We start from the raw sequence: 23,779 nt of genomic DNA, 5'->3' as shown, positions 1-23,779 counted from the left end.
ACCGGCAAACATGTATTTAGTAAACAAATATGGATATGTTGAATCTGTGGGTTCCTTTCAGCTCATTTCCCCTCTTATTTCCGAACATGTTTCAATCTCTTCAGTAAGCCTAATCTAAATTAGGGTGCTTGTAGATCTATTTTAAATGAGTTTCTAATCAAAATATTTTATACAACAAAATCATCCATGCATAAGTAGCAGTGACCAGTGTGATGAGAGTAGGCAACAGTGCTACCCTACTGACAGTGGCATTGCTGCTTCTTACTAGGGCGCTGCAGGGATAGAGGAGGACCAGGCAGCAGTGGTGACAGGATTGCAGAGGCACACTGGTGAAGCCAAACCTGCACTCGCACAGGGGCGCCTACCCAACTTTCATTCCTATTCTGGTAAGCTGCAACACCCAGCTGCTCCCTATGTTGTAGTGTAGAATGTAGATTAGCTATCATCCCATGAATGCAGAACAATCCTACTTATGGAGGGGAAACCCCAGCTATATCATTACTTCCATGGATATCACCTTTATGACTGAGCACTTTTAGGACTGAGGTCAATGTTATGATCCAACAACAAGCTGTTTGCACTAGTGACAACAGGAATTTACTGTCTGGCTTTTAACATGATTCATGCTCATACTTGTTCCTAAACATTTCCCCCTTCTTGAAACAGCTTGTGGAAGAGCACTCAATGCAAGTCCCAAAATCCAACTTAAAGAAAGCACTATCCATTAGGAGATGTGATATATATGGGATATTGGTAGCAGCATGTGCCTAACAGCGTTTAACAAGAGTGTGCAATGAAGTACACAGTGTTCAGCTAAGCTTAGTATAGCCTACAGACAGAAAATAGAAGAAGGTAAGATGGGACATGAAGACTAGTACAGAGGCAGAGAGGGGAGGCTTCAAGATGTGTCCAAGGAAAATAAGATGTGTCTAAGGAAACAAGCTTAAGACAAAACTAACCAGGAAGGAGATAGATGCAGTCTACAAGCAAGCAAAGCAAAAGGGAAAACACAAAATCCAAAAAGGCAAGGCATTACAGTCAAGCTTTAAACTCACAGACTCTGAAGATATTTTCTTCAAAAGCTCAGGCCCTGGTGTTCCAACGAGTCTCAAAATGAGCTTCAACTGATCAATATCTAACGATGGACCATAAAGGAAAATGCTGGGACAAATAAAATGGGAGGAAAAAAATCACAGCAGCAGCCGAATAAAACTAAAGGGGAAAAAAGAAAACCAAATGTCTCAATCAAAATAATAATAAATAATAATAATAAGTAATATTAGCACACATCTAATGTAGAAGACACATACCATTTAAATATCCACCTGATGAAAATCCTACACCCAAATCTGTTCAAGAAATGTGGACACATTTAGCCACATTTGTTTCTGCAAGCAGCTAACATATGGAGACAACTGCTTATGTGAGTGATCAATTGTTGCAAGGTTGAATTTACCCAATGTGGTTCCTCTTTCACAAGTTGCAATTTTCCTGTTCATGGAAGGGATGAGGCAATTCCTAATTCAGAATAGAATGAGTGCACCTAGAATCTTTAGAACTGTAGCTTTACAGTCTAAATCTTTCTACCCTTACAAGAGAAAATATACCCAAGCTTCTGCCCAAAGGACAAACTGAAGACAGCTTCGTTGAGGTTCTAAGGTTAAAGTGCTTTTTTTGCTCTGCTCTGCTCTATGCTCTATATTCTAATTGCTCTACTAAGGCTTGTCCACCATTCCAAGCTACTATCCAATAGTGGCAAACATGCACATTTTGCAATCAGAATACAATGGTGATTAACAGGTATAATTGATGCTCTCTGTGATTATTTTAGGTTAGACCTATACTCCCAGTCATTAGTAACAGTTAAGATTTAGTGGCAGAAGCAGTTGGTAAAAGACTAGCATGCACTGGTGATAGTGAAAACAGAAATTGCTCGAAACAAATTAAATTAAATTAAAAATTCCTTCCAGTAGCACCTTAGAGACCAACTAAGTTAGTTATTGGTATGAGCTTTCGTGTGCATGCACACTTCTTCAGATACCAATAACTAGTTGGTCTCTAAGATGCTATTGGAAGGAATTTTTGTTGTTGTTTTGTTTTGACTACGGCAGACCAACACGGCTATCTACCTGTAAGTAGAAATTGCTGTCACTTAACTTTTAAAGCTTGAGTAAAGTAGCAACTTTGAGGCTAATTTTAATAGTGCACAAAACCAATTTACCTCAACCTAGTGGACTCCCAACTCCTATCAACTCCAGCCTGCCCAGCCAATGGTCAGAAGATGGTGGGAAATTTAATCCAAAACATCTGGAGGGCACCAGGTTGGGAAAGGTTGCTAAATGCTTTCTAGGATGCTGGCTACTTCAGGTGCTGTCAACCCTTCTACTTTGTAGAAGTTGGCGGTCAACACTATTTACACTCAGTCCTAATCCTTTTTGTGAAATCAGTGACTTTTATTACAATTGGAGACCCCATGTCAGCAAAACCCATCTGCACATTTTATCATAGTATTTAATGGGCAGTTATATATATTTTAATGAGTCACACTTGCTTCCCTCCACTGTCCTCTCAGGGAGTTTTGCGGACAACAGCTAGTGTAACAAAGCAGGGAACTGATTGGAAAAGTCACAAACTCCTTAGGGGCCCTAGAAGTTACACCCCACCTGGAACTGCTATCCTTAAGATCGGAAAGCAGGCTTGAGGCTCATGAGCAATGCTCCCAATGGTGGAGAGAGTGAGAAAAAGTTATTGACTGCATAGGAAATCCCATAGCTATTGGAGAGTGAGAACTTTCCAGCCCCTGAAGATTAAAATCTAATCTCCTGAATTTGAAACTGCATCAAGGCTGTCCTAAGGAATGGCAGGATATAAATTCAATTTGCAAAATAATTCCCACCTTAGTTATACTAAGCCTTAAAGCAAGTTACTTTCTAGCAGTAACTTCCCAAAAGCTACTTTGTGAATTCTGGGCTGGATTTGAATTGAGGCCTCCAACCACAACCTGCACAATGTAGGCTCATCTTTGAAAGAAGATGCCAGTTTTCATCTATTTGCTTCAGCCTTCAGCCAGAACAAGTTAACACACAAGATTGTAAATTAAAACAAGGGAACACTATATAGTACAACCAAAAGTATGAATCCATGTGCCATTTAAATAATGGTAAGTCAACCATTTTCTGGTTGTTCGAAGTATTTGAAAGTTAAGTGATATCTGAATGTAATGACAGATATCTCTGCTGTCAGTGCTTTTTTTTTTTTTACAGACTGTGTCTGCTGCGTACATGCAGAAACATTAATTACATCACTACAAAGCCTTTTCTATGGCAAGAAGCAGAAGTCAGTTGGAAGCAGCTAACCAACACAATGAATCAATTAAAATATTACAAGATTGTTGCATCTATATATCAACAATATAATTTGTGAACTTAACTAAAAAAGAGTTGTTAGTAAACTCAAAGCAAAAGTAAAAAGAGTGCATAGAAAGCCATAAGCAAAGAAAAGCATGCAGATCTCAGAAAAGAATGAATTTCAAGAACTGGCAAGTCCCAATACTGACCATACAGAAAAGGGAAAAGTTTGCTACCACAACCAACAGTGAATAGAGCAAAAAGCCAAGTTTAAAGCAAAATCCAGATGCCAGGTCCAAGTGGGCATTCAAGGCCAAGAGTACCCAGAACACGTTATTCTGATATGGCTACTTTTTGAGAAATCTTCCTGACTTAGAACATGTTCATAACAAATTCTATATCACAGTCCAATTAATCATTCCAGATCATTGTAGCAATGCAGTTAGTAAGATTTTTTTTTAAAAAAGAACTTGTCCCACATAGGTTAATCAAGGTACATTACTTGAAGACACAGGCCCAGCCCCCGATTCCCTATTCACAATTTCAAAATATGGAGAGCACCCTAATATGGGTCAGGGTAGAAGAAATATGAACTCTGTTCAGCAATAACTATATTAGATTTTACTCAGTACTACCAGATACAACTTTGGTTATGCTCAAACCTCTAGCAATTTTCAAAACACATAATTTAGCTATGGAAGTTAAGTCTGCACATGCAGCATATTAACCAATTACAGCTTGGGCATTTAATCATTCCCTTACTTGTAGCTGCCGATCATCAAGTGTTTAAGTTGGCAACTCCCACTAATGGAGCCCCCAAACCCACTATCTCCTGCAAATCTGATTTCCAAGAGCTGAGCAATAAAAGCTTGCTTTACAAATTCCTGCCACTGGTTAAACCAATTTGCATGCTGTGTGTACTCACAGAGTTCCTATAATGTAAGCCAATGTGTTATTATTCCTTGAATGCATATCCATTATTCCCATTAAGAAGCTGACAGAAATGGCTATCACTCCCCACCCTAGCCTTAAATAACTGCCACATATGGAGTGAAGATTTGTGGAAGGCAAACACAACTTCATTTAGGACCATTCAAAAAGAGGAGCATGTACATGTAATAGAGAAGAGAGTACAAATATTTATATTGTAAAAATAAAAATTGCACACAACATAGTTAAAACATGTCTATTTTGCTCTTTAGGCAAGAAACTTTTTTTTCTACATACCTCAGACAGAAAAGGAGAAGGAGAAAGACAACTGTAAGGGTCTTGGAAAAGGAGAAGTGAACAGGAAGAAGTGAAAGCAAAGGGTAACACAACAAAAACAAGGAAAAAATCCAACATGTAGGCTATAAATGTATCATATAGTTTTCACATTTGCCTCATCTATTCTGGGAAAGTTTGGTAAAAAACAACCATAAAATAAATGACTTTGACCATCTTCACACCTTCTAATATTAGCCTAAAACCTAAAATAAATGTGTTAGTTTTTTCCACAAAGATCAACATCACACACTCCCCTTCATGAAATATTTAATAGTCGGAAAACTAAATGCAAAAATATATTTTATTTCCCTAGGATTCAATCCATTTATTTATTACTTTTAGACGGATAACCCGGAAACTTTTAAATGTTTCATTCCCATAGAACATATTTTGGTGGACACAGTGCAACTGGACAGAATATCAAGATATTCTTATCTTTCAAGATCTCTCCATTAATAACTGATAAAAGGGTTGCACGGAACCTGCCAATGATTCAGACTTCAGATTAGGGACCAAATACATCTTCTGAATTATACACAGAATGCTTTTTTATATTATAAAGTGTGCCAGTATGTTAAAGAGGCTTAAGTATTGGACTAGGACGTGGAGACCAAGATTCAAGTCCCCACTCAGTCATGAAGCTCACTGGATGACCTTGGGCCAGTCCCTGTTGCTCAGCCTAAGGCTGTTGTGTGGATAAAATGGGGGGCTGGGGACAGAATATTTAGCTAGTGGTAAAGCCATGAGTCTGCACTTGATAAAGAGTCCTGTGGCATAATGCGGGAGGAAGCAGCAGACATTCAAATGAGGCTCTGTAAGCGCTATGCAGGCATCAGGTTGCACCAAGGTATAAAGATGGGCTGATAATGCCTGATTTCCCATCTTTATTTTTTAAAACAAAATTTATATATAAAAAACCTACAAAAAAACAACTGGTACCCTGGTTTGCTTCTGTCTTTAGGTGAAATGCCATACAGGTTTACTTTTTGTGTGATCTGGACAGGTAGAGAAGAATGAAGAGAAAGTAGATAGTATTTATATTATCAGAGGTAGAAAGTTCAGGTGGGTAAAAGTTAAGTATAGGTGGGGTGCAAGGTAAAAAAAAGTACACTTTTGTTAATAAGACTCCCTTTCTCTTTAGGAAGGTAAGAAGCAGATGCTCCAACCCAGAGCTATAGCCCTTCCTTTTTATTCTGCTTTTCCATCTATCCAAGTCACACAAAACATAAACCTGTGTGCTTCATGTAAGGATGGAGACAGACCTGAGTGACAGCTGGTTTTTGTAGTTCCAAAGATAGGAAATTTGCTATTGTTTCTTCCTTTCAAGTAAACCTTGGTACAACGAAACAGCAACACAGCATTTAAGAGTTCCATGTGACAACCTACTACCTCTTCCAACATTTTGCCTTTAGACTCTTCCAAAATGCACAGCCATGGTGTTACCACCAGCCATGCATTCTCTTCCCAAGTCTTGATTTGAGAACTCGATTGCTTGTCCACTATTTTAGTTGGCTTCATAAAAGTATTGCCATAATATGGATTTTGGATTTTTTCTTATGGGCCAACACAGAATCCTTTATTTTGTGTCATATTTACAAGTTACATAAGAACAGATTAACAGATCTACCTGTAGATTATATATTCTTCCCTTTTACTGACTTGGGGCTGCTAAACATTATGAGGGAACCTGTCTTCTCATAGAACTTTAGTATCAAAATTGAAGTAGTTTGACAGGACATCTGAATTACTGGAACTGGAAAACAGATCTCAGAGATGCTGAAAAAAGTAATTACATTTTCCCTTCAAGGTGGAAGGCCACTTTCAAAGCTTTTAAAGAGAAGAACAAGCAAAGACAGAGAAAGTGAAACCCTATTGTTAAACCACAGACTGAAATAATGCATTTCAACCACCTGCAAAAAGCATTATTGGAGAATGCAGCAGTAGTTCTCAAAATGCATTCATCTGCATAGAAAGAATTCCAACACCAAAGTGCAGAGCTGGTTCCTAAGTCTTCCTTGGGTTACATGTTGCTGTGTGTGAAAATGAGTTTCAGTTAATTTTTAGATGTTTTTAAAGGATACGGTCTGTACCAGGGAATAGCGTTCTTCCAGTCAACAGTTCAGCCATAATACATCCAACAGACCAAATATCAACTGAGGAAAAAGCAGAATGAATTTAGAAGCCAGACTCCTCTAGCCAGATCTCTGTTCCAGTATTCCAAAAGATTTAAATAAAACCAATTGTAATGGTTAACCTAATCCTAAAATGCTTAGCTTTAGTATGACAGCAAGAAAAAGCACGTATTTGTACTCTTGATAAACATGAATTTGACAGTTTCAGATGCAGACCTGATTCCGTTAACGATATAGATGTCAAATTATGCTTGAAAAATTAGATATCTTATATTACAACAGTGAGGCAATTCCATTGTGCCACAGAATTATATGATACAGTTTTATTATACAAATCTCTGATGGTTTGATTAATGAGACACCATACCTGTTTGATTGTAATGCATCCAGTTCAGCATGATCTCAGGAGCTCTGTACCACCTAGTGGCAACATACCCCGTCATCTCATCATCTGTGTGTCGTGCCAATCCAAAATCCAGAATCTGCAGAACAGGGAAGATAGTAATGCACTGGTACATTTATTTATTTTTAAAGGACAAACTGGACTTTTGATCTGATTAGCTACAATTGCAGAAGATGCAAAAAATGGATGAAAAGAAATGTTGTTGAACACTTCCAGAAATAGGTTTGGTGAAACATACTTTTGTAAGACTAAATTTGTCAAGGATTTACAGCTCTTACGTGACTCCCTAACCGCACTGTGCCCAATTTCAAACAAGAGCAGTTCAAGAGTACCACAAATACACAACCATGGAATAACTAAAGTGGAACTTTTATTAAATACCTTTTGAGCCAACAGTGCACAAAGACTCATAAATTCTAAAATATTTGTCCAGGGGTCAACAGACTTGCTTATATTAGTGCATACATTTTCCTGTTAAGATATTCAGATCCTGACCTATTAAACAAATGATTGCTAGGCTGCCCACAAGCTATGTGTACACTAACCCCACCTTACCTTCAGCTCACAGTCCTCATTCACAGCTAGGTTACTAGGTTTTAAATCCTAAAAGGAAAAAAAAAAGAGATACCGGTGTCACAGCATTGCAATGATAAAAAAGCTGTCCCAACCATGAAATTTAGCACTGGCAACATCTAATGTATTCCTCAACTTTCAAAATCTTCAGATGTTAACTGTAATACAATCCTACCATAATCCACACTTCACTGAGATTTTCAACAGCATGCATCAGCCATATGTATATAAACAAGAATTAATCCCACCCCTGAAAAACCAACCAACCAATCAAACATATGAAACAAGTCAAATTACAGTTCTGTACTCTGCAGGCACATGTTAAGAAAAATGATGGCCAGAGCCAACCCCATGGTAAAGTGAACTATGCCTGAACAGAATCTGTCTAGACTCACTCTCTCCCAGCATTAACTAAAATATTTATTGCAATTTTATTGAACTTTTAGCTTAATTTTACTGCTGCTTTGATATACAAAGATCTAATGCTACAACTTCCCAGGATGCTGCTTTCATTGAATAGTTTACACTAAAAATAATACTCACTCTGTGTATTATGTCAGCTGAATGGATATACTGAAAATAAAAATATTTTGAAGATTAGGTTCAGACACTATTTTCCATTATGAAGGTTCATGCCTTATGAAAGTCTATGTCTTGTATTACATTTACTCATCTAGCATTCAGTGGTTTTGTAATGACGTGTGAGAAATGCCTGCTCTAAGTTTGTTCCTTTGAAGATAACCAAAGTCATTTCCAACTAGAAAGGAAGAGGGAATAATGCCTGCACAATGTTCATATTTTCATCCCTTCATATTTGGTTCTTCCCCATTCTGTGGCAAAGTACAGATGCATTTTGAAACTACTGAATCAAAGTCTGCATCCGTCTGGTGCCCCAGAAATCTCACAAGATAGTAACCTCACAAGGTTCACAACATTTAACATTTAAGAGGGCATCTAGAAGTTCTGGGAGGAACTTCTACTTAAAAAAATAACAATAATTTATAACTCATTTCCAGTAATGTTGTGCTATTTGTTCAAAGCCACACAGCTGTTTCTCTGAGTTAATGCATGCAATGTGTTTCCTAGTTTAGAATCACCTGCATATGACAAACCAATAAGGTGAAGATTTCTTCTTCAGGTCAAAAAATATAGACTTGAAATTGGCTCTATCTTTCTGTGCCTCTCAACACCCTGCCTTGTTTTCCTACACAGAAGGGTGAAACAAGATAGCACCACTGAGCAGAAAGTATTGGCTTCTGCCTTGCTATCTCCAGCAGGATCCCATTCCCTTCTTTCCCTCTAGGTAACTTTTTTTTTTTTTTTGCAGTGCCTCCCCCCACCACCAAAGGGAATGTAACGCATAAAACAAAATCCTCCCACACAGAAAGAACATTTAGTTCCTCTGAACATGAGGAGAGCAGAATACAAGAGGCAAGTCTGAGCTGATTCAGGAGAGCAGCATGTAATGATATCTTTGCCTCTCTTCAGACTCTCAAAAAGAACAGCTAATATTTCATGACTGTCATAATGGGGGTCAGTTCAACCAATTCAGGACCATGTGGCGGTGTTTTTATCTGAATCCAAAGTATGCCTATGGACCTCTCTAATGGGAAGAATGTCTTTTATTTGCCACTTGCATACAGAATACAATAGTAATAGAGTCAATGCAAATACCTTCAAACCACGAAGAATTTGATAGATTAGAAACTGTACATGGTCATCTGTGAGCTTCTGACATTTCACAATATTGTTCAGATCTGCCCCCATAAGATGGGTTACAAGGTATCTAAAAAACAAGAATTAAACAATGGTATTACCTCCATGTGTTGTAGGTGAGTGAGTCAGAGCATTTATAGAGAAGCACTGGATTTTGTTCAGATTAAGTTAGGGATCAATCACTGGCAGTGGTGGGCTTTGACAGTGCCATGTAGTCACCACCACTTCCACAGCCCTACCAGTCACGCCAGCTAGAACAGAAGGTGGCAGAAAGGGAATATATCCCTTTGCTGTGCCAGCACCCCAGTTGCCTGGATAAGGCCTGTTGCCATCACGTGGCAGCAGGGTGGTCAGCACAGGAGATCCTGTACAGCGTATCATCCCCTAATCACCCCCTAGCGGGGGAGTTTTCCACTGGTTACTGCTGGCAAGTATACTGGCAGTAGCAGCAGCTTCTGCTGACCTGCCTTTTGGGTCGGTGCAACAGGGTGCAGCTGTTCCCTGCCAACAGCAAAAGGTGGTAGAACCAGGCAGAGGGATAACTCTGTCCTATTAAAATTCCCTCCACTATGATAGAACAGGGATTTAGGCTGGTCTGTTAGCTGCCTAGTTTCCACTGAAATCAGTTACTGACCAACTTCTTCAAATACGACTAAATCTGGATCCAACCTATTGCATTTATGAAAATTCACTGGTTTTATGTATGACCTTTTCATAGCCAGTAGTCTGCTATGGTACAGATACAATTTTAAATGTATGGTGAGAATACATTGGGCAGTATCTAACTCCGTTGTTTCCATCAGCAAAAGGATTTCTTCTTGCACAATGGGACTTCCCTCCCTCTCCTCCTCCTCCTGCATCCTCTCACAATCTATTCCAGAGGGTTGAGAAAACCTTCAAAACAGATTTGAGATGATGTGTTCAGAGGGACAAGATGGGGGAAGTCCCTTTGCACAAGTGGACAAGTGGAAATCCGGATGTGACAGGTACTCAGCACTATATTGGATACAAGCCATTATAAACAATGTCAACCATTTAGTACAGAGATATACGATACACTTGTGTTGCAATGCAAAAAAGAGTGTATTCATAATGTAAGACAATAAGCAATAAGACAGTTCTATCTTTTGCAGATTCATGTATAACCCTGCATCTCTCATTGTTTAGAAAGATCCATTCTATTTAAAATTCCAATAGATAGTAAGAGACTTCTTAAGGATGCACTGTAATTTAAATTCACAACTAACATATTTTTCCTGTATTTATTTTGGGCCTGCTTCATGCAAGGTCTTAGCTCATAGGTTACAGAGGGCTGAGGCCAAGGAATGAGTCTCTGATTTGCACACTCTCCCTGACCACTCACAGGACCTAGAGTATAACCACACAGTCCATCTACTCCTTTTCCTAAGACAGACTAATGTTTGGCAGGATCTACTCACACAAGAATTTACATGTTTTCTCCACCCCACCCATACGGCAGGGCTATATGGGAACCAGCTCCTAGTACAAAATAGTTGTTAGTTTTAAGTATTTTTAAATGTGAAGCCCCAAGAGAAAAAGACCTATTGAAATTAGTAATTTTACTACCTTTCAACGACGATGAAACTAGGCTGATCTCTGCATTGATTCAGTCTTTCCAGTTCTCCACAAGAGTAAGAACATGGTAAAAGGTGTGTACAGGGTGTATGTACATCATTAATAAAATACTTCTACATGGACTTATTGTGACAGGAAGCCTGTCTCAACATGTGCTTTGAAACTGTCACATACAAGTCCAACAGGTTTTATAAACAGCTATTTAAGACATCTGTCATTTGTCTCATCATACAACTGCAAATATCCATGAGTCTGCCTTGGTACAAAGTAATGACTAAAGAAACCAGGGCTCAATCATTCTATGTGACTGAAGATGGTCACATGATTAATACATTACTCCCCTCCTTGCTAAAACGAGCAATTTCCTACCAAAACCCAAAAGTCCTTCCATATAGCTAAAGTACTTTGCTCAGTCTGGATTTCCCACTCTCCTCCCTCAATGTGCGATGCTTCCCCCTCCTTTTTAAGATACACTTGCCATTCCTGCTTTGGACAGTAACTGCACCTGCATGAGGTAACCTTAAAGCAACAATAATATTCTGCTACTAAAAAGCTTTAAAACCTCTGTCTCCACAGGTAACTCAGGGCACCTAATTATGGAACATTTAAATTTGTTATGCTTCTATAAGCATGGCAATCCTGTGTACTGTGCCATTTAATTCAAATGGCTTAGGCCTGAGAACTGGATTCAGTAATAAATCAAAACTGTTAAGATGCAGAATAACTCATATATATTCCCCCTCCAGGCATGAAACGGAGGGGAGAGGGGAATTAAGATCCAAAATTTGGATGGCCTAGAGTTTGAATTTGGAATATTTGAAATTGGAAACCTAAGTAATACACAGCATGTTCTGGGATCTACTGTGCATGAGCAGACATAGAGCCTAGTACAGTCGTACCTTGGGAGTTAAACAGAATCCATTCCAGAAGTCTGTTCAACTTCCGAAATGTTCAGTTTCCAAAGCGCAGTTTCTGGTTGGCTGCAGGAAGGTCCTGCAGCCAATCGGAAGCCCCGTCAAATGTTCGGCTTCCAAAATAACGTTTGAAAACCAGAACAATCACTTCTGGGTTTGGGGCATTCGGGAGCCGGAGCGTTCAACTCCCAAGGTGGTCGAGAGCCGAGGTATGACCGTAAAGTAAAGAAACACCCTCAAACTGATAACATGACTTTAAAGAGGGAGACCTTCACTGAGGAATCTAGATCACACCAGCTGAGAGTTGAGCTACAGTGCTAGCGAGTTGTAAAGGTAAAAGTAAAGGGACCCCTGACCGTTAGGTCCAGTCGCGGACGACTCTGGGGTTGCGGCGCTCATCTCGCCTTACTGGCCGAGGGAGCCGGCGTACAGCTTCCGGGTCATGTGACCAGCATGACTAAGCCGCTTGTGGCAAATCAGAGCAGTGCACAGAAACGCCGTTTGCTAGAGACTTGTATTTACAGGCTATTTGCATGATGGGAAATAGTTACATAAAGTGAGTTCAATATACTGTATTACTATTAAGCAGATTTTTCAGTTCGGAGCCAGATGTCAACTTCTTGGCAAATGTCAACATGGCAAAGTAGATATTTACAGTTTTCACACATGACTAAATAATTTCTTACTCCCACTACTGAGTAAAGAAAATCTAGTGTGTGAAACAGCCCATAGCTACCTTCCATGCTAATTAATGAAGGGTTGTGACTACATACTTCTATCACAGTAAAGTCAATGAAATGACTTCATTCATTTCTTCCTCCATATGCCTAATTTCATTGTCCAATAGCAATCTAAAGTCCTGTCTAAACTGAAACCTTTGATTCTATTACATTAATGCTTCTTATAGATAAGGATGTTTCCATCAAGGCTGGAAACTATTTCCAACATCAAGGCTATGAAGGGTTACCTACACATCATTGAATTCTTCTAGTGACTTTGCAGGTGTGAACACATCTAGAAGACCAATAACCTAGAAAGGGAAAAAGACACACAAGGAATAACATTTTCTACATTTATCTCCCATTTCCCAACTCACATATATACACTGCCCCAATTCAAAGTGCCTACTACATGAACACATAGACTTGCACATAAATAAGACTTTTATCCTTACACAGATGCAAACTCAAAATAGTTCCTTTAAATCTGACAACTTTCAAATATCTTGTAATGTGGCATGTTGAAAAATATCAGAGAAAAGAATCATGTTGCATGCATGGACTCCTCCTGCTTCATCTTTGGCTCCAGATCACTGTTTCCGTTGTAAACTATTTTCCTTAATGAAAAGAATCGACAATTGTTTTTTTTAAAAGCATAATTGCTACTTTTTTTTCAAAAACAAGGGGTGTAAACATATCAAATAGCTCAGCGCTACCTCCAATGTAAATATGCAGTGATATACACTGGGTTGGTTCAGAAAATCATATCTCAGCTTAATGAGATGAGATATAAATGAACCTTGTAGGTGCACATGTAACTTCTTTTCTCTCTTTGCTGTACGAGCAAACAAATCTGGAACTGTGCAAGTATAGTTTCTCAACGGCTCTGAAATGGAGGCCTTGGTTAACAGCTTCAGAACAAGCCACAATATGAGCTCTAACTTCAAAGCATGGCTTGATATCCTACCCTGTTCGAAAGCAGTTAACTATAGGTTATGAGCTCAGATGTAATGGAAATCTATAGTTAACTGAAGACAACCTAGCGAAACAAAGTAGCTGCATGTTTGGACAAAAGGCTTGTTCATCTCTCATTTGAATATGGCCACTGGGTACAAGTCAAGGTAATTTGGTGGTAGTATTTCAACTAAACCAAGTATGGAAGTCAGTGTCAGCTAACTAAATAGCTCTCTGGCTAGTTAGTACTACAGTGGTACCTCGGGTTAAGTACTTAATTCGTTCCAGAGGTCTGTTCTTAACCTGAAACTGTTCTTAACCTGAAGCACCACTTTAGCTAATGGGGCCTCCTGCTGCCGCCGCACCGCCAGAGCACGATTTCTGTTCTCATCCTGAAGCAAAGTTCTTAACCCGAGGTACTATTTCTGGGTTACTGGAGTCTGTAACCTGAAGCGTCTGTAACCCGAGGTACCACTGTATAGGGTAATCAGGGGGATGGGAGGGCAAGCATGCCATCACTACATTCTATGAATACCCTCTGCCCTTACAAATGCATCATGGAACTCTGAAGGCAGAGGAAGGGAGATGTGACTCATCTGATCTTAATCACCCCCTAGCAAACTGACTTTTCTAATTAAAAAGGGCTTTCAGGATTCCATTACACATTTACATGTAACATGTAATTTCATACCAGAGACCATGAAATATGACTTTGTACGTTCACCTTTTTTTAACAGGCTTTAAGTAGGGATACATCACATTAAGTAGAATTTGGAGAAGAGGGTTTTAAAAAACATACATTTGCAAGTACTGCTATCAGTACAAACCTCTCCAGCACTGACAAAAATGGTCTGTTCCCACACAAACAAAATAAACTAAATGTAGGGGAAATGTGAGCAGAAGACTACCACATGCTTCACACTAGAATAATAATCCCACAAATATACACATATAGTAAATAGGAAAGCTAATTCATGGCTCAGGCATCTTGACTAGTTCTACTCATGTTTCTTTTTCCAAAAGGCTGATGTAAAGTGAAGATATTATACAGGGTAATCATATTATGATACAGGCTCCATCTCAGAGGCAGACAATATTTTCATTCATGTGCACAGCTGAAACCCAAGTGTGAGAACTTATTTCAACTGCAGAAATCTCTACTTATCACTACTGTATATACCGTATTTTTCGCTCGATAACACGCACCTGACCATAACACGCACATAGTTTTTAGAGGAGGAAAACAAGAAAAAAAAATCTGAATGAAACAGTGGATGTATCATTTTTGTGCTTCATGCTGTGATTTGACAGTGAGTTTGGGGTAGCCCAATGGAAAAATCCTGAGAATCCATGTCGATCTGTGCTTTGTAACCACTTTTTTGCACCATTGCAGCCCCAGGCAACAGTGGGTGCGTGATTTTTTTTGGTGCAGGCTGTAGCCATGGACATGGTATGTGATCTGATGGTGAATCTGGGGTGACCCAATGCAAAGATCCTGAGGATTCATGTGGATCCATGCTTTGTAACCACGTTTTTGTACCATTGCAGCCCCAGGCAACAGAGGGTGCGTGATTTTTTTTGGTGCAGGCTGTAGCCATGGACATGCTATGTGATCTGATGGTGAATCTGGGGTGACCCAATGCAAAGATCCTGAGGATCCATGTGGATCAGTGCTTTGTAACCACGTTTTAAGTGGGGAGGGAAGGAAAAACATAGAAGGGACAAGGAGCACGAGAGGGGTGTGTGGAGAAGCAGCTGGCTAAGAATGCAAGAGAGGGGTTTAAAGGGGGGGGAAGGAAGGCAAAAGTACCACCCACCCACCCAAGCCAGCCCCCCCCCCTCTTGCATGTTTTCCACTGCCTGCGAGTCCCTAGATGCAGCAGCAGCAGCACCGGAGCACGGAGAGGAATTAGAGGGAAGGACGCTCTGCTTTCCCCTCTGCTTGCCTGGAGGGGAGGGGATTTGCCTGCTCTTTGTTCCGTTTGAGCAAACACAGTAACGAAACAGAAGCGGGTGGGCAGTAAGACCCTGAGGCAGAATGCAGGAAAGCAGCAGCCTCCTCTCCTCCGTGACGGCGCGATATGATTTTTGCCTGATTTTTGCCCTGTACTTGGGACAGTCAGCTCCAGGGACCACACATTCGCTCGCACAGCGAGCACGCACAGACATTTCCCCTTACTTTTTAGGAGAAAAAAATCTGTGTGTTATAGAGGGAAAAATACGGTATCTAAATGCACACAGATCAGTGGATGTTTCTTTCAAGTGCCAGAGGGCAGCTATTTTTGCACAAGACATGGAAAATAAAGAGAGCCAGACACTATATTAGTGCTTACAAATAAACCCTATGCATCAATCCCAAGGATTACAAAATGTCCTGGAATTTATCTGACAACATGTTGTTCATGTATCCAACAAAGAATTTGGATTTTTCTTTTAAAGTAAATACATTGCAATGTACATGTTTATTTCATTAAAGTATTTGTCATCTGACTTTTGACTAAACATTACCATCACAGCTAAATCAAATCCCCATGGACACAAAGAAGTGATCAGGCAGAATACACAGATGGCTCAAGAACTAGAAGGGCCTTGGGCATTATAGCTGTGGTCAAGACTACAGTTAGGGCTTCTGTGATGTGTAGTTCCTTGCCCTAAGCTATGGCTGCTAACCTATGTTCTGCCTCAGTGGTAAATTATTTTCCCTCCTCCCATCTCCTTTGTCCTCTCCAAACACTTTGTCACTCATAGTTGTGTTAGAAAGCTTCAACTTGGGACAAATACGTGAAAAGACTATTTTTATAGTACACTCAGGCCCAACCAAGTAATTACATTGTAAAACTGCTGCAAGAATACCTTCCAGTTTGAAATGCAAGAACTAAAGATTCTCCTACATTTATAGGAAAATTAAAAATTATGGACCAAACGTTACAGTGTGGTTAAAACAGATGAATAGTAAGTAGTACCATAAAACCTCGATTCTCAAACAGCTCCATTTTCGAATGTTTCAGCTCCCGAATACCGAAAACCCAGAAGTAAATGCTTCAGTTTTCAAATGTTTTTCAGAACCCAAACATCCAAAGCGGCTTCTGCTTGAGTGCAAGAAGCTCTTGCAACCAATCGGAAGCCATGCCTCGGTTGTTTAACATTTCGGAAGTTGAACGGTCCTCCGGAACAGATTACGTTTTTCAATCGAGGTTTGACTGTGAGTGCTATCATTAAAAATCTACCCAAATGCTAGTGAACCAAGGGTTTACATCGGGGTGGTAAATCTGTAGTCCTCCAAATGTTTTTGGGCTGCCCATCGCTCCTGACTGTTGGCCATCCTGGATGAGGCTGATGTGAATGAAGTCCAACAACCTCTGAAAGACTAGAGATTCCTCATTCCTGCTTTAGGAGATTAGGAGGTGCTTTCCTATGTCAGTCACCCTGCTTTTGTCACACCTCTGGTGTTTGCTGGCATGTCTGAAGAAATATTATGAACAGAAACACAACTGTTCCAAAAAAAGTACTTAAAAATCACCCTGAGGTATATGCTGTTGTATTTATTTAGTACTATAATTGCATAATTTGTTGGGGTTAGGGTTAAGGGAAGAAAGCAGGAGCACAGATTTGAAGTAGTTTGCACTCTGTGCACACATATTATTCCTGCATACTATGAAATAGTAACACTAAACTCTTCATAGCAGCATAAAAGGTAGAAATGTTTCTGCAACATCCTTCTTGTAGTGTTTCAGAAACAAACTGGGACTGTGAAATACTTTGCAACAGTTCTCACATTTTACAACTGTCTAATTAACAGACTCGTTATTTCCCCCAAGGTTTAGGGTCTCCCCTAGTTAATATATTCTGTAAGAAAATATTGAAATCAACACATGGAAGCCATTACCCAAAACAATGAATGAAATGAAAAAAATACGTACTCATGCATTAAGCTAACTTTAAAACTAGAGAATTTAACCAGTAAGGAAAGTTTTCAAAACATTTGAAATAGACAGGACTCGATAACCACCACAAAATCAGAACTAAGAAACTTCTTAAACAGTTTATAACCAACTGGCTCTAGTATGTTGAAAATACTATGGTACACATGTTACATTTTCTCAGCTTTCAGTCAAGATGAAGGTATTGGGAATGAACTTTTGAATGATTCATTTTCTTGCTCTGGCCCCTCTACTCTTTTAACAAAACCCCGACACTATGGTCTGCCATTTTATCTGTACCGAGTACACCATGGTTATCAAGCCAGCGTTCACTCCTAACCTAGGATTTGAAACCAAATGAAATGTACATTTCTAGTTTTCTCCCCAAACTTACATTTTCATGTTTCATATGTTTAAGCAGACGTAGTTCACGGTAGGTCCTTTTGGCATGAATGATGGACTGAAATGGTCTGGACAATTTCTTCACAGCCACTCGCAGGCCAGTTTTAGCATCAAAGGCTGAACTAAAAAACAATAGTTTAGAAAAACAGCATTAAATATGCCTATTAAGACTAAAATAGGATTCCCCCCCCCCATTCAATAGGTATCTTGTTTAACTGAATGAATATAACTTTGTGCCCAAGAAGAAATAAGTCACAAGTTTAAGGTTTGTGTAAGAGCAGGAAGGAAAACAAAGGTGAAGGTGCTTACAAGTTTTAGAATGAATCATTAGAAGAGTTTTAAGAATGTATTGATGAGTTTGGGAATTGCAGCTGGATTTATAAAGGAAGAATGACAATTTTTGCAATCATTTAGTGACTCACAGCAAAAGATATAGCAATGACTTCCTGTAACTTCGAATATTTCAACCTCAACAGAATACAGTGGTGCCTCGCAAGACGAAATTAATTCGTTCCGCGAGTCTTTTCGTCTTGCGATGTTTTTCGTCTTGCGAAGCACGGTCCGTCGCAACTGCGCCTCTTCAAGCGGCTTTAAGAAAAAAGCGAACAAACTCGCAAGACGTTTTCGTCTTGCAAAGCAAGCCCATAGGGAAAATCGTCTAGCGAAGCAACGCAAAAACCGAAAAACCCTTTCGTCTTGCGCATTTTTCGTTTTGCGAGGCATTCGTCTTGCGGGGCACCACTGTATTGTGACATTTCAGAAGCTAGGGCTCGCTGTATCCAGGTCACAGCATTAGCAGACACATGATGGATGTCTCCAAGCAAGTTTTTTGTAGAAATAAGGCACTGAATACCTAGGATCTCTGGTAGTAAGTGAATTTTCAGGTGATGTTAGCCAATAGCTTTACAGTGATGACAACTTGAAGGTGGTATGGTACAGATGTCACTGCCTATGGGACACATTTTGCAGATTTTTTGGCATTCCAAGTTTTACCATCAGAAAGCCAGACTACTCCTCACCCTAAAACACACATACAACCAATATGGTTACAACAGCATACTTTGGTGCCATTGTCACGGGCACCTGTCTATACCTGGGACAATTGTGAAATATTTTCTAAAGTTTATTTGTTTTTCTTAGTGTGGAAAATAGGTACTTGTATACATATCAAGTCTTTTTTAAAAAAGGGGAGTGGAGCATCAAGCAAAACTTGTCTGATAAATGAAGTTGATTAGGTTTGCAATTCACCATCCCACTGACTTGTGTTAAATTAGTGGAAACACCTGCAGATACAAATGATGCTAAGTGCCTTTCTGCAAGGATCCACTGATACATCCAATTTTCTATTCTAGAGCAGGGCTAGTGCCACACTAGCAGGAAGCCACTCGCACTTCTCAATTGACTCTAGACTAGTATGGATTTGCTTTTCAATAATTTACGTTTGGTACCTGATCATAATATGGAATTGATGAGGCATTTTCAGTATGCTTCTACTGAAGCATTGTTTTAAAGAACAAGTTCCCTTTTAATTTACCCTGTCAATATGGCACTGCCCTGCACCTTGCCTTACCACAGAACACATGTTGCAAGAGCCAGCAAAAAATGTTTAAGTTGCAAACAAAACTCCACTTCTGCTTTTTATTCCTTTTTTTGCATCTAAATCAAATTTTCCCTGACAAAAATATTGTGAGCAGAGACTTAAATGATCTGAAATCAGGGTAGGGATAAGACATGATGAAAACAGTAGAAAGATATGTTAATTTTTCTGAAGATCTCAAACAAGTGCCACACATTTTAACAAAAATGTAATGATTTGTGATAGTTACTAAGTTACAGAGACGTGCAAACCACCATCCTTCAGATCAGAACACATACATTTGACATATCTAACAATTCAGTCAGAAATTATTTGGATGTTTTAACAGAAGCAGTGTGCATCTGAACAAAAATGGGAAATGCTGGTATTTTTTCTTGGTGATATTAGTATGATCTACAAAGGTCCGTAAGACACACAGGATGCATAAGTGCCCCCAATAACTCCTTATCTGGACCTAGCTAGCTGTAGAGAGGAACAAGTGAAAGCAATATAAACTTAGAAGATGAAGTCTGGAAATAATTACTGGGTGGTGGTAGTGGGCCATAACAAATGAGAAATTCCTTCATATAATGCAAGCTCAGGGGGCTAGGTGAGCTGCTTCATCCTCACATATACCATGAAAGTGAATGGTACATTATAGAGAATATAGATAGCTCTCCCTCACTTAAGTATGGGAGTTTCAGGAAGACTTGCAAGGGTTTCAGTGTATACGCACTATGTGTAGTGCTCTAAGCAGCCTGAAACAGAAGCTTTATATGAGCTCGAGTCTCTAATGATGAGAATAAAGCACAACTTCTTTTTACTTTTCCAGCCCACCCAAAACTTTCCCCTGCTGTATTTTATAACTATACAGTACAGTGATTCTGATTAAAGGGAAAAGAATGCTTTTTTTCCTCCTGAAACAACCATATATAGTGTAGAGCGGTTGGTACTTTCTGACCTAATATCACATACCTAACCCTAATTTACCCTCCTCCAGGATACCTGCAATAAACTGTTAGTGGTCTGAGTAAGTCAATTCTTATCCCCCGACCTCACACATACATTTTCTGACAAATCATGCCAAACACCTCAAGAGCTCACAAAACTTTGCTGGGCTGTTTGTAAATATATTAGCATTAGTATTATTAATATTATTAGACTTATATACTTCTGTGTGCCTAAGTAGGCCACTACTTTAATTCCATTTTGCTTCCAAAATTGATGGGCACTCAACCACCTGAGCTTGATATTAGAGGGAATGGAGATATATGTGTATTTACTTAATGGATACAAGGCGCAAAACTTGATTGTGGAATTACTTAGTGGAATTACCATTAATTATTCTGCAAACTGATCACTACAGTAACTAGATGTATCAGCAGTAATAACTAGCAAAAAGGCTAAGGTCTTTCAAAACTCTGCAGTATACATTCCTATCCTACCACGACAATGGTGTAATGAACCACACCTGCCTATCAGAGTCATCAATGAATGCAAATTTCTGAGGCCACCAGGATCTATGTTGTAGGTGTTTAAAAAACAAAATTTCATTGTTTTCTCCTATGAGAACTTGTCTCATGATATTGCTCTTACCTGACAAAACACAAGCAAGTGAAATATTGTTTCAAACGAGACATGAAATAATAAAACAGTTTAGATCAAGATATGTTTTTCTAGGAAAAAATGCAGAACAAGAACTCTGCAGTAAATTGGCTTAATATCTACAATTAAAAGAACGGTGCTATGTAGCTGCAGAAGAACACAAATACACAGAGTCTGAGTCTTTGTTTTCAGTTATCACATGAGCCAGTTTGCGCCTCCCAAGTCAAGAACAAACTTTTGCTACAGATCATAGTGTTTGTCTGGAAGGAAATAAACCACAACCCTTGGTTTGGACACAATGTTAAGCCAGAGACTGGGCTAGCAGAGAGGAACAAAGTGGCTCAGACTAGTACTTTCACTGCAAACCATTCACTAGTTTACTGTGCCATGTAAATAAGGTAAATATATACATGTAACTCTAGCTAAACTATCACAGAAGGCTGGTAGTCTGATAAGTACAATTCAAGTATTTGTTACGAAAGAAGTTATGACTACCTTGAACTTACAATGGTTATGTTGTTTTATATACAAAAATACTTACATCTCTTAGTCAGAATGACTAAACCGCTTCTGGCGCAACGGGACACTGTGACAAGTCCCAGAGCGCACAGAAACACCGTTTATCTTCCCGCTGCAGTGGTACCTATTTATCTACTTGCAATGGCATGCTTTCGAACTGCTGGGTTGGCAGAAGCTGGAACAGAGCAATGGGAGCTCACCCTGTTGCACAGATTCGAACCGCCGACCTTCTGATTGGCAAGCCCAAGAGGCCTAGAGGTTCTGTAGCCAAGACAACATCCATTTATTGTTGGATTCTTGAGTAAGCTTCTATGCTTTGTCCTGGCAGTCTAACTGTAATATGTATTTTGCTGTGAGGAATGTGGTAGTGAAGTCAAACATCTATGGATAGTGCCTATGACATCATGAGGAGATGAATCACAAATTCCTCTCCTGCCAATCTCTGATACCCCTGGCCAGCTGTTTTTCCTTCAGCAGCTTTGCACTCAACCTCTTCAGTACACATCTTCCTCACTTGCAAGTAAACTCTTATTCCCTACTCTCATTCCCAGCAAGATCAGTGTAAGAAACTGGGGGAGACCCAGGTTCATGGTGTTTATTGAGATACCAGCCTATCCTACCTCACAGACTTGTGAGAATAAAGAAGGGTGGGGGAAGAAACTATGTACATAACCCTTAGCTTCTTCAAGGAGTGTTGGAATAAAAATGCAAAAAATATTAAGACTAATTACAAGTTATTTAATTGTGCAGTGTTGAGAATATTGCTTTATGTTTGTTTTCAAGATTCTGCTAAAAAACCAAACCTCATTAAACACCCAACAGTTCGCAAGCCAAATGCAACTAAAATAATCAAGAAGTCATTTCCTACCAAAGCCAATAATCTTGGCACCACAAAGCAAAATAAAGGGCCGTGCATAAGATGCTTAACATAATGCCTTTTGAAAACTAGAGAACTTGAAGAAAGCCACTGTTTGGTGCACATTTTGATTGTTTCTGGAGACATTGCTCAACTGTGCGAGTTGTGCGTTCCCAAATAAGTAGGGAATGAGTTCATAGCGGTTACGGGAATAAGTGACGGAGATCAAGGCACTGCAGCAGACGGAGCGACAAGTACATCAAACGCCTCTACTACTTCTGCTGCTAACTTGCACTGCCCCAGCATTACGGTGCAAGAGAACCAAACAGGCAACGCTTTTTCTTTTAGTACTTGCAACCGAGAGCCGGTCCCTCGGAATCACAGGATCTAACCGACTTCCTTTTGCAAGGAGGACTGGGTGTGGACATAGGCGAGATCCACCGCCTTCTAAGGCCGCTTTCAGAATCTCCCAGCTAATCAATCATCCCATTCAGAATGACAGGCCTTCGTGGCGGCTGCTGTCCCGTACGCACGAAGGGCTGCGGGGCCGCGGGGGGGGGGGGTAAAGGAGCGGCAGTAACCCGGGAGAGCGGCAGTAACTTACCAGACGGAGCCGTAAGCCCCGGAGCCCACCGGAGAGAGGTTCTGGTAACGCTCAGGCACTTCCCAGACCGTCTTGTTCAGCTCCTGCCGGTAGAACTTGGGCCGCTCTTGGGTCATCTCGACCCCGAGCCCGCCCCACCCAGCGCGGCCGGGAGTGGGGGGGGGGAAAGACCCTCGAGCAGAACCGTTGGCTCCTCCCCCTTCGGAGAAAGGGGGTTTCCTGCTCCGAGGGTAAAGAGGTCGCTCGCGCCCAGCGGCCGCCTCAGTAACTGGCCTCGTGCCGCCGCCGCCGACACCCCAACCCCGCCCCGCGGCCGGAGGGGAAGGCCAGGCCAAGCGGGGCTCTTCTGCCTCCCGCCGTCTGTCGGGTCGCAACCCCGCGGCCTCCTGCACAGGCCCAAGTCAGGGAGCCTAACAGGTGGGCGCGAGGGGTCCCCCTGAGCAGAGCAGAGCTTGCACTGGGAAGGGGGGCGGCAAAGTCAAGCAGCAACGCCGAGGAGGAGGAGGAGCTGGTGCTGCTGCTGCCGCCTGACTTCTCCCGACCTCTTCCTAAGTCCCCGATTGCAGAGGTCTCGCGAGACCCACGGCGCGGAAAGAGCTTTGAGGCGATGCCCCAATATGGAACCCAGCTCCAGCGCCCTATGATGAGCGCAACACCCAGAAAGAGGGGAACGTCTC

General features: G+C 40.4%; 1 protein-coding gene across 2 annotated transcripts in view; it reads right to left on the bottom strand.

Moving 5' to 3' along the window:
- The window catches only part of MAPK14 (mitogen-activated protein kinase 14), a 32,469-nt gene extending 8,690 nt beyond the window's left edge, over positions 1 to 23,779 (bottom strand). The window contains exons 1-9 of one of the 2 annotated variants that reach the window (XM_083619347.1): positions 23,103 to 23,779; positions 17,935 to 18,064; positions 12,919 to 12,977; positions 9,396 to 9,507; positions 8,265 to 8,294; positions 7,704 to 7,751; positions 7,113 to 7,227; positions 6,695 to 6,766; positions 1,056 to 1,135 (exon numbers count right to left, since the gene is read on the bottom strand). In XM_083619347.1, coding sequence (XP_083475473.1) covers positions 1,056 to 1,135; positions 6,695 to 6,766; positions 7,113 to 7,227; positions 7,704 to 7,751; positions 8,265 to 8,294; positions 9,396 to 9,507; positions 12,919 to 12,977; positions 17,935 to 18,064; positions 23,103 to 23,218 — 762 coding nt within the window. In that variant the 5' untranslated portion in view covers positions 23,219 to 23,779. The remainder of the gene's footprint in view (positions 1 to 1,055; positions 1,136 to 6,694; positions 6,767 to 7,112; positions 7,228 to 7,703; positions 7,752 to 8,264; positions 8,295 to 9,395; positions 9,508 to 12,918; positions 12,978 to 17,934; positions 18,065 to 23,102) is intronic. The other variant, XM_083619348.1, reaches the window with a different exon arrangement.

The sequence above is a fragment of the Podarcis filfolensis genome, assembly GCF_964270895.1.
Source record: "Podarcis filfolensis genome assembly, chromosome: 6".
NCBI classification, from domain to species: Eukaryota; Metazoa; Chordata; class Lepidosauria; order Squamata; family Lacertidae; genus Podarcis; species Podarcis filfolensis.
Note: the sequence above shows the minus strand (reverse complement) of the source record. Positions and strands in the feature narration are given on the sequence as shown.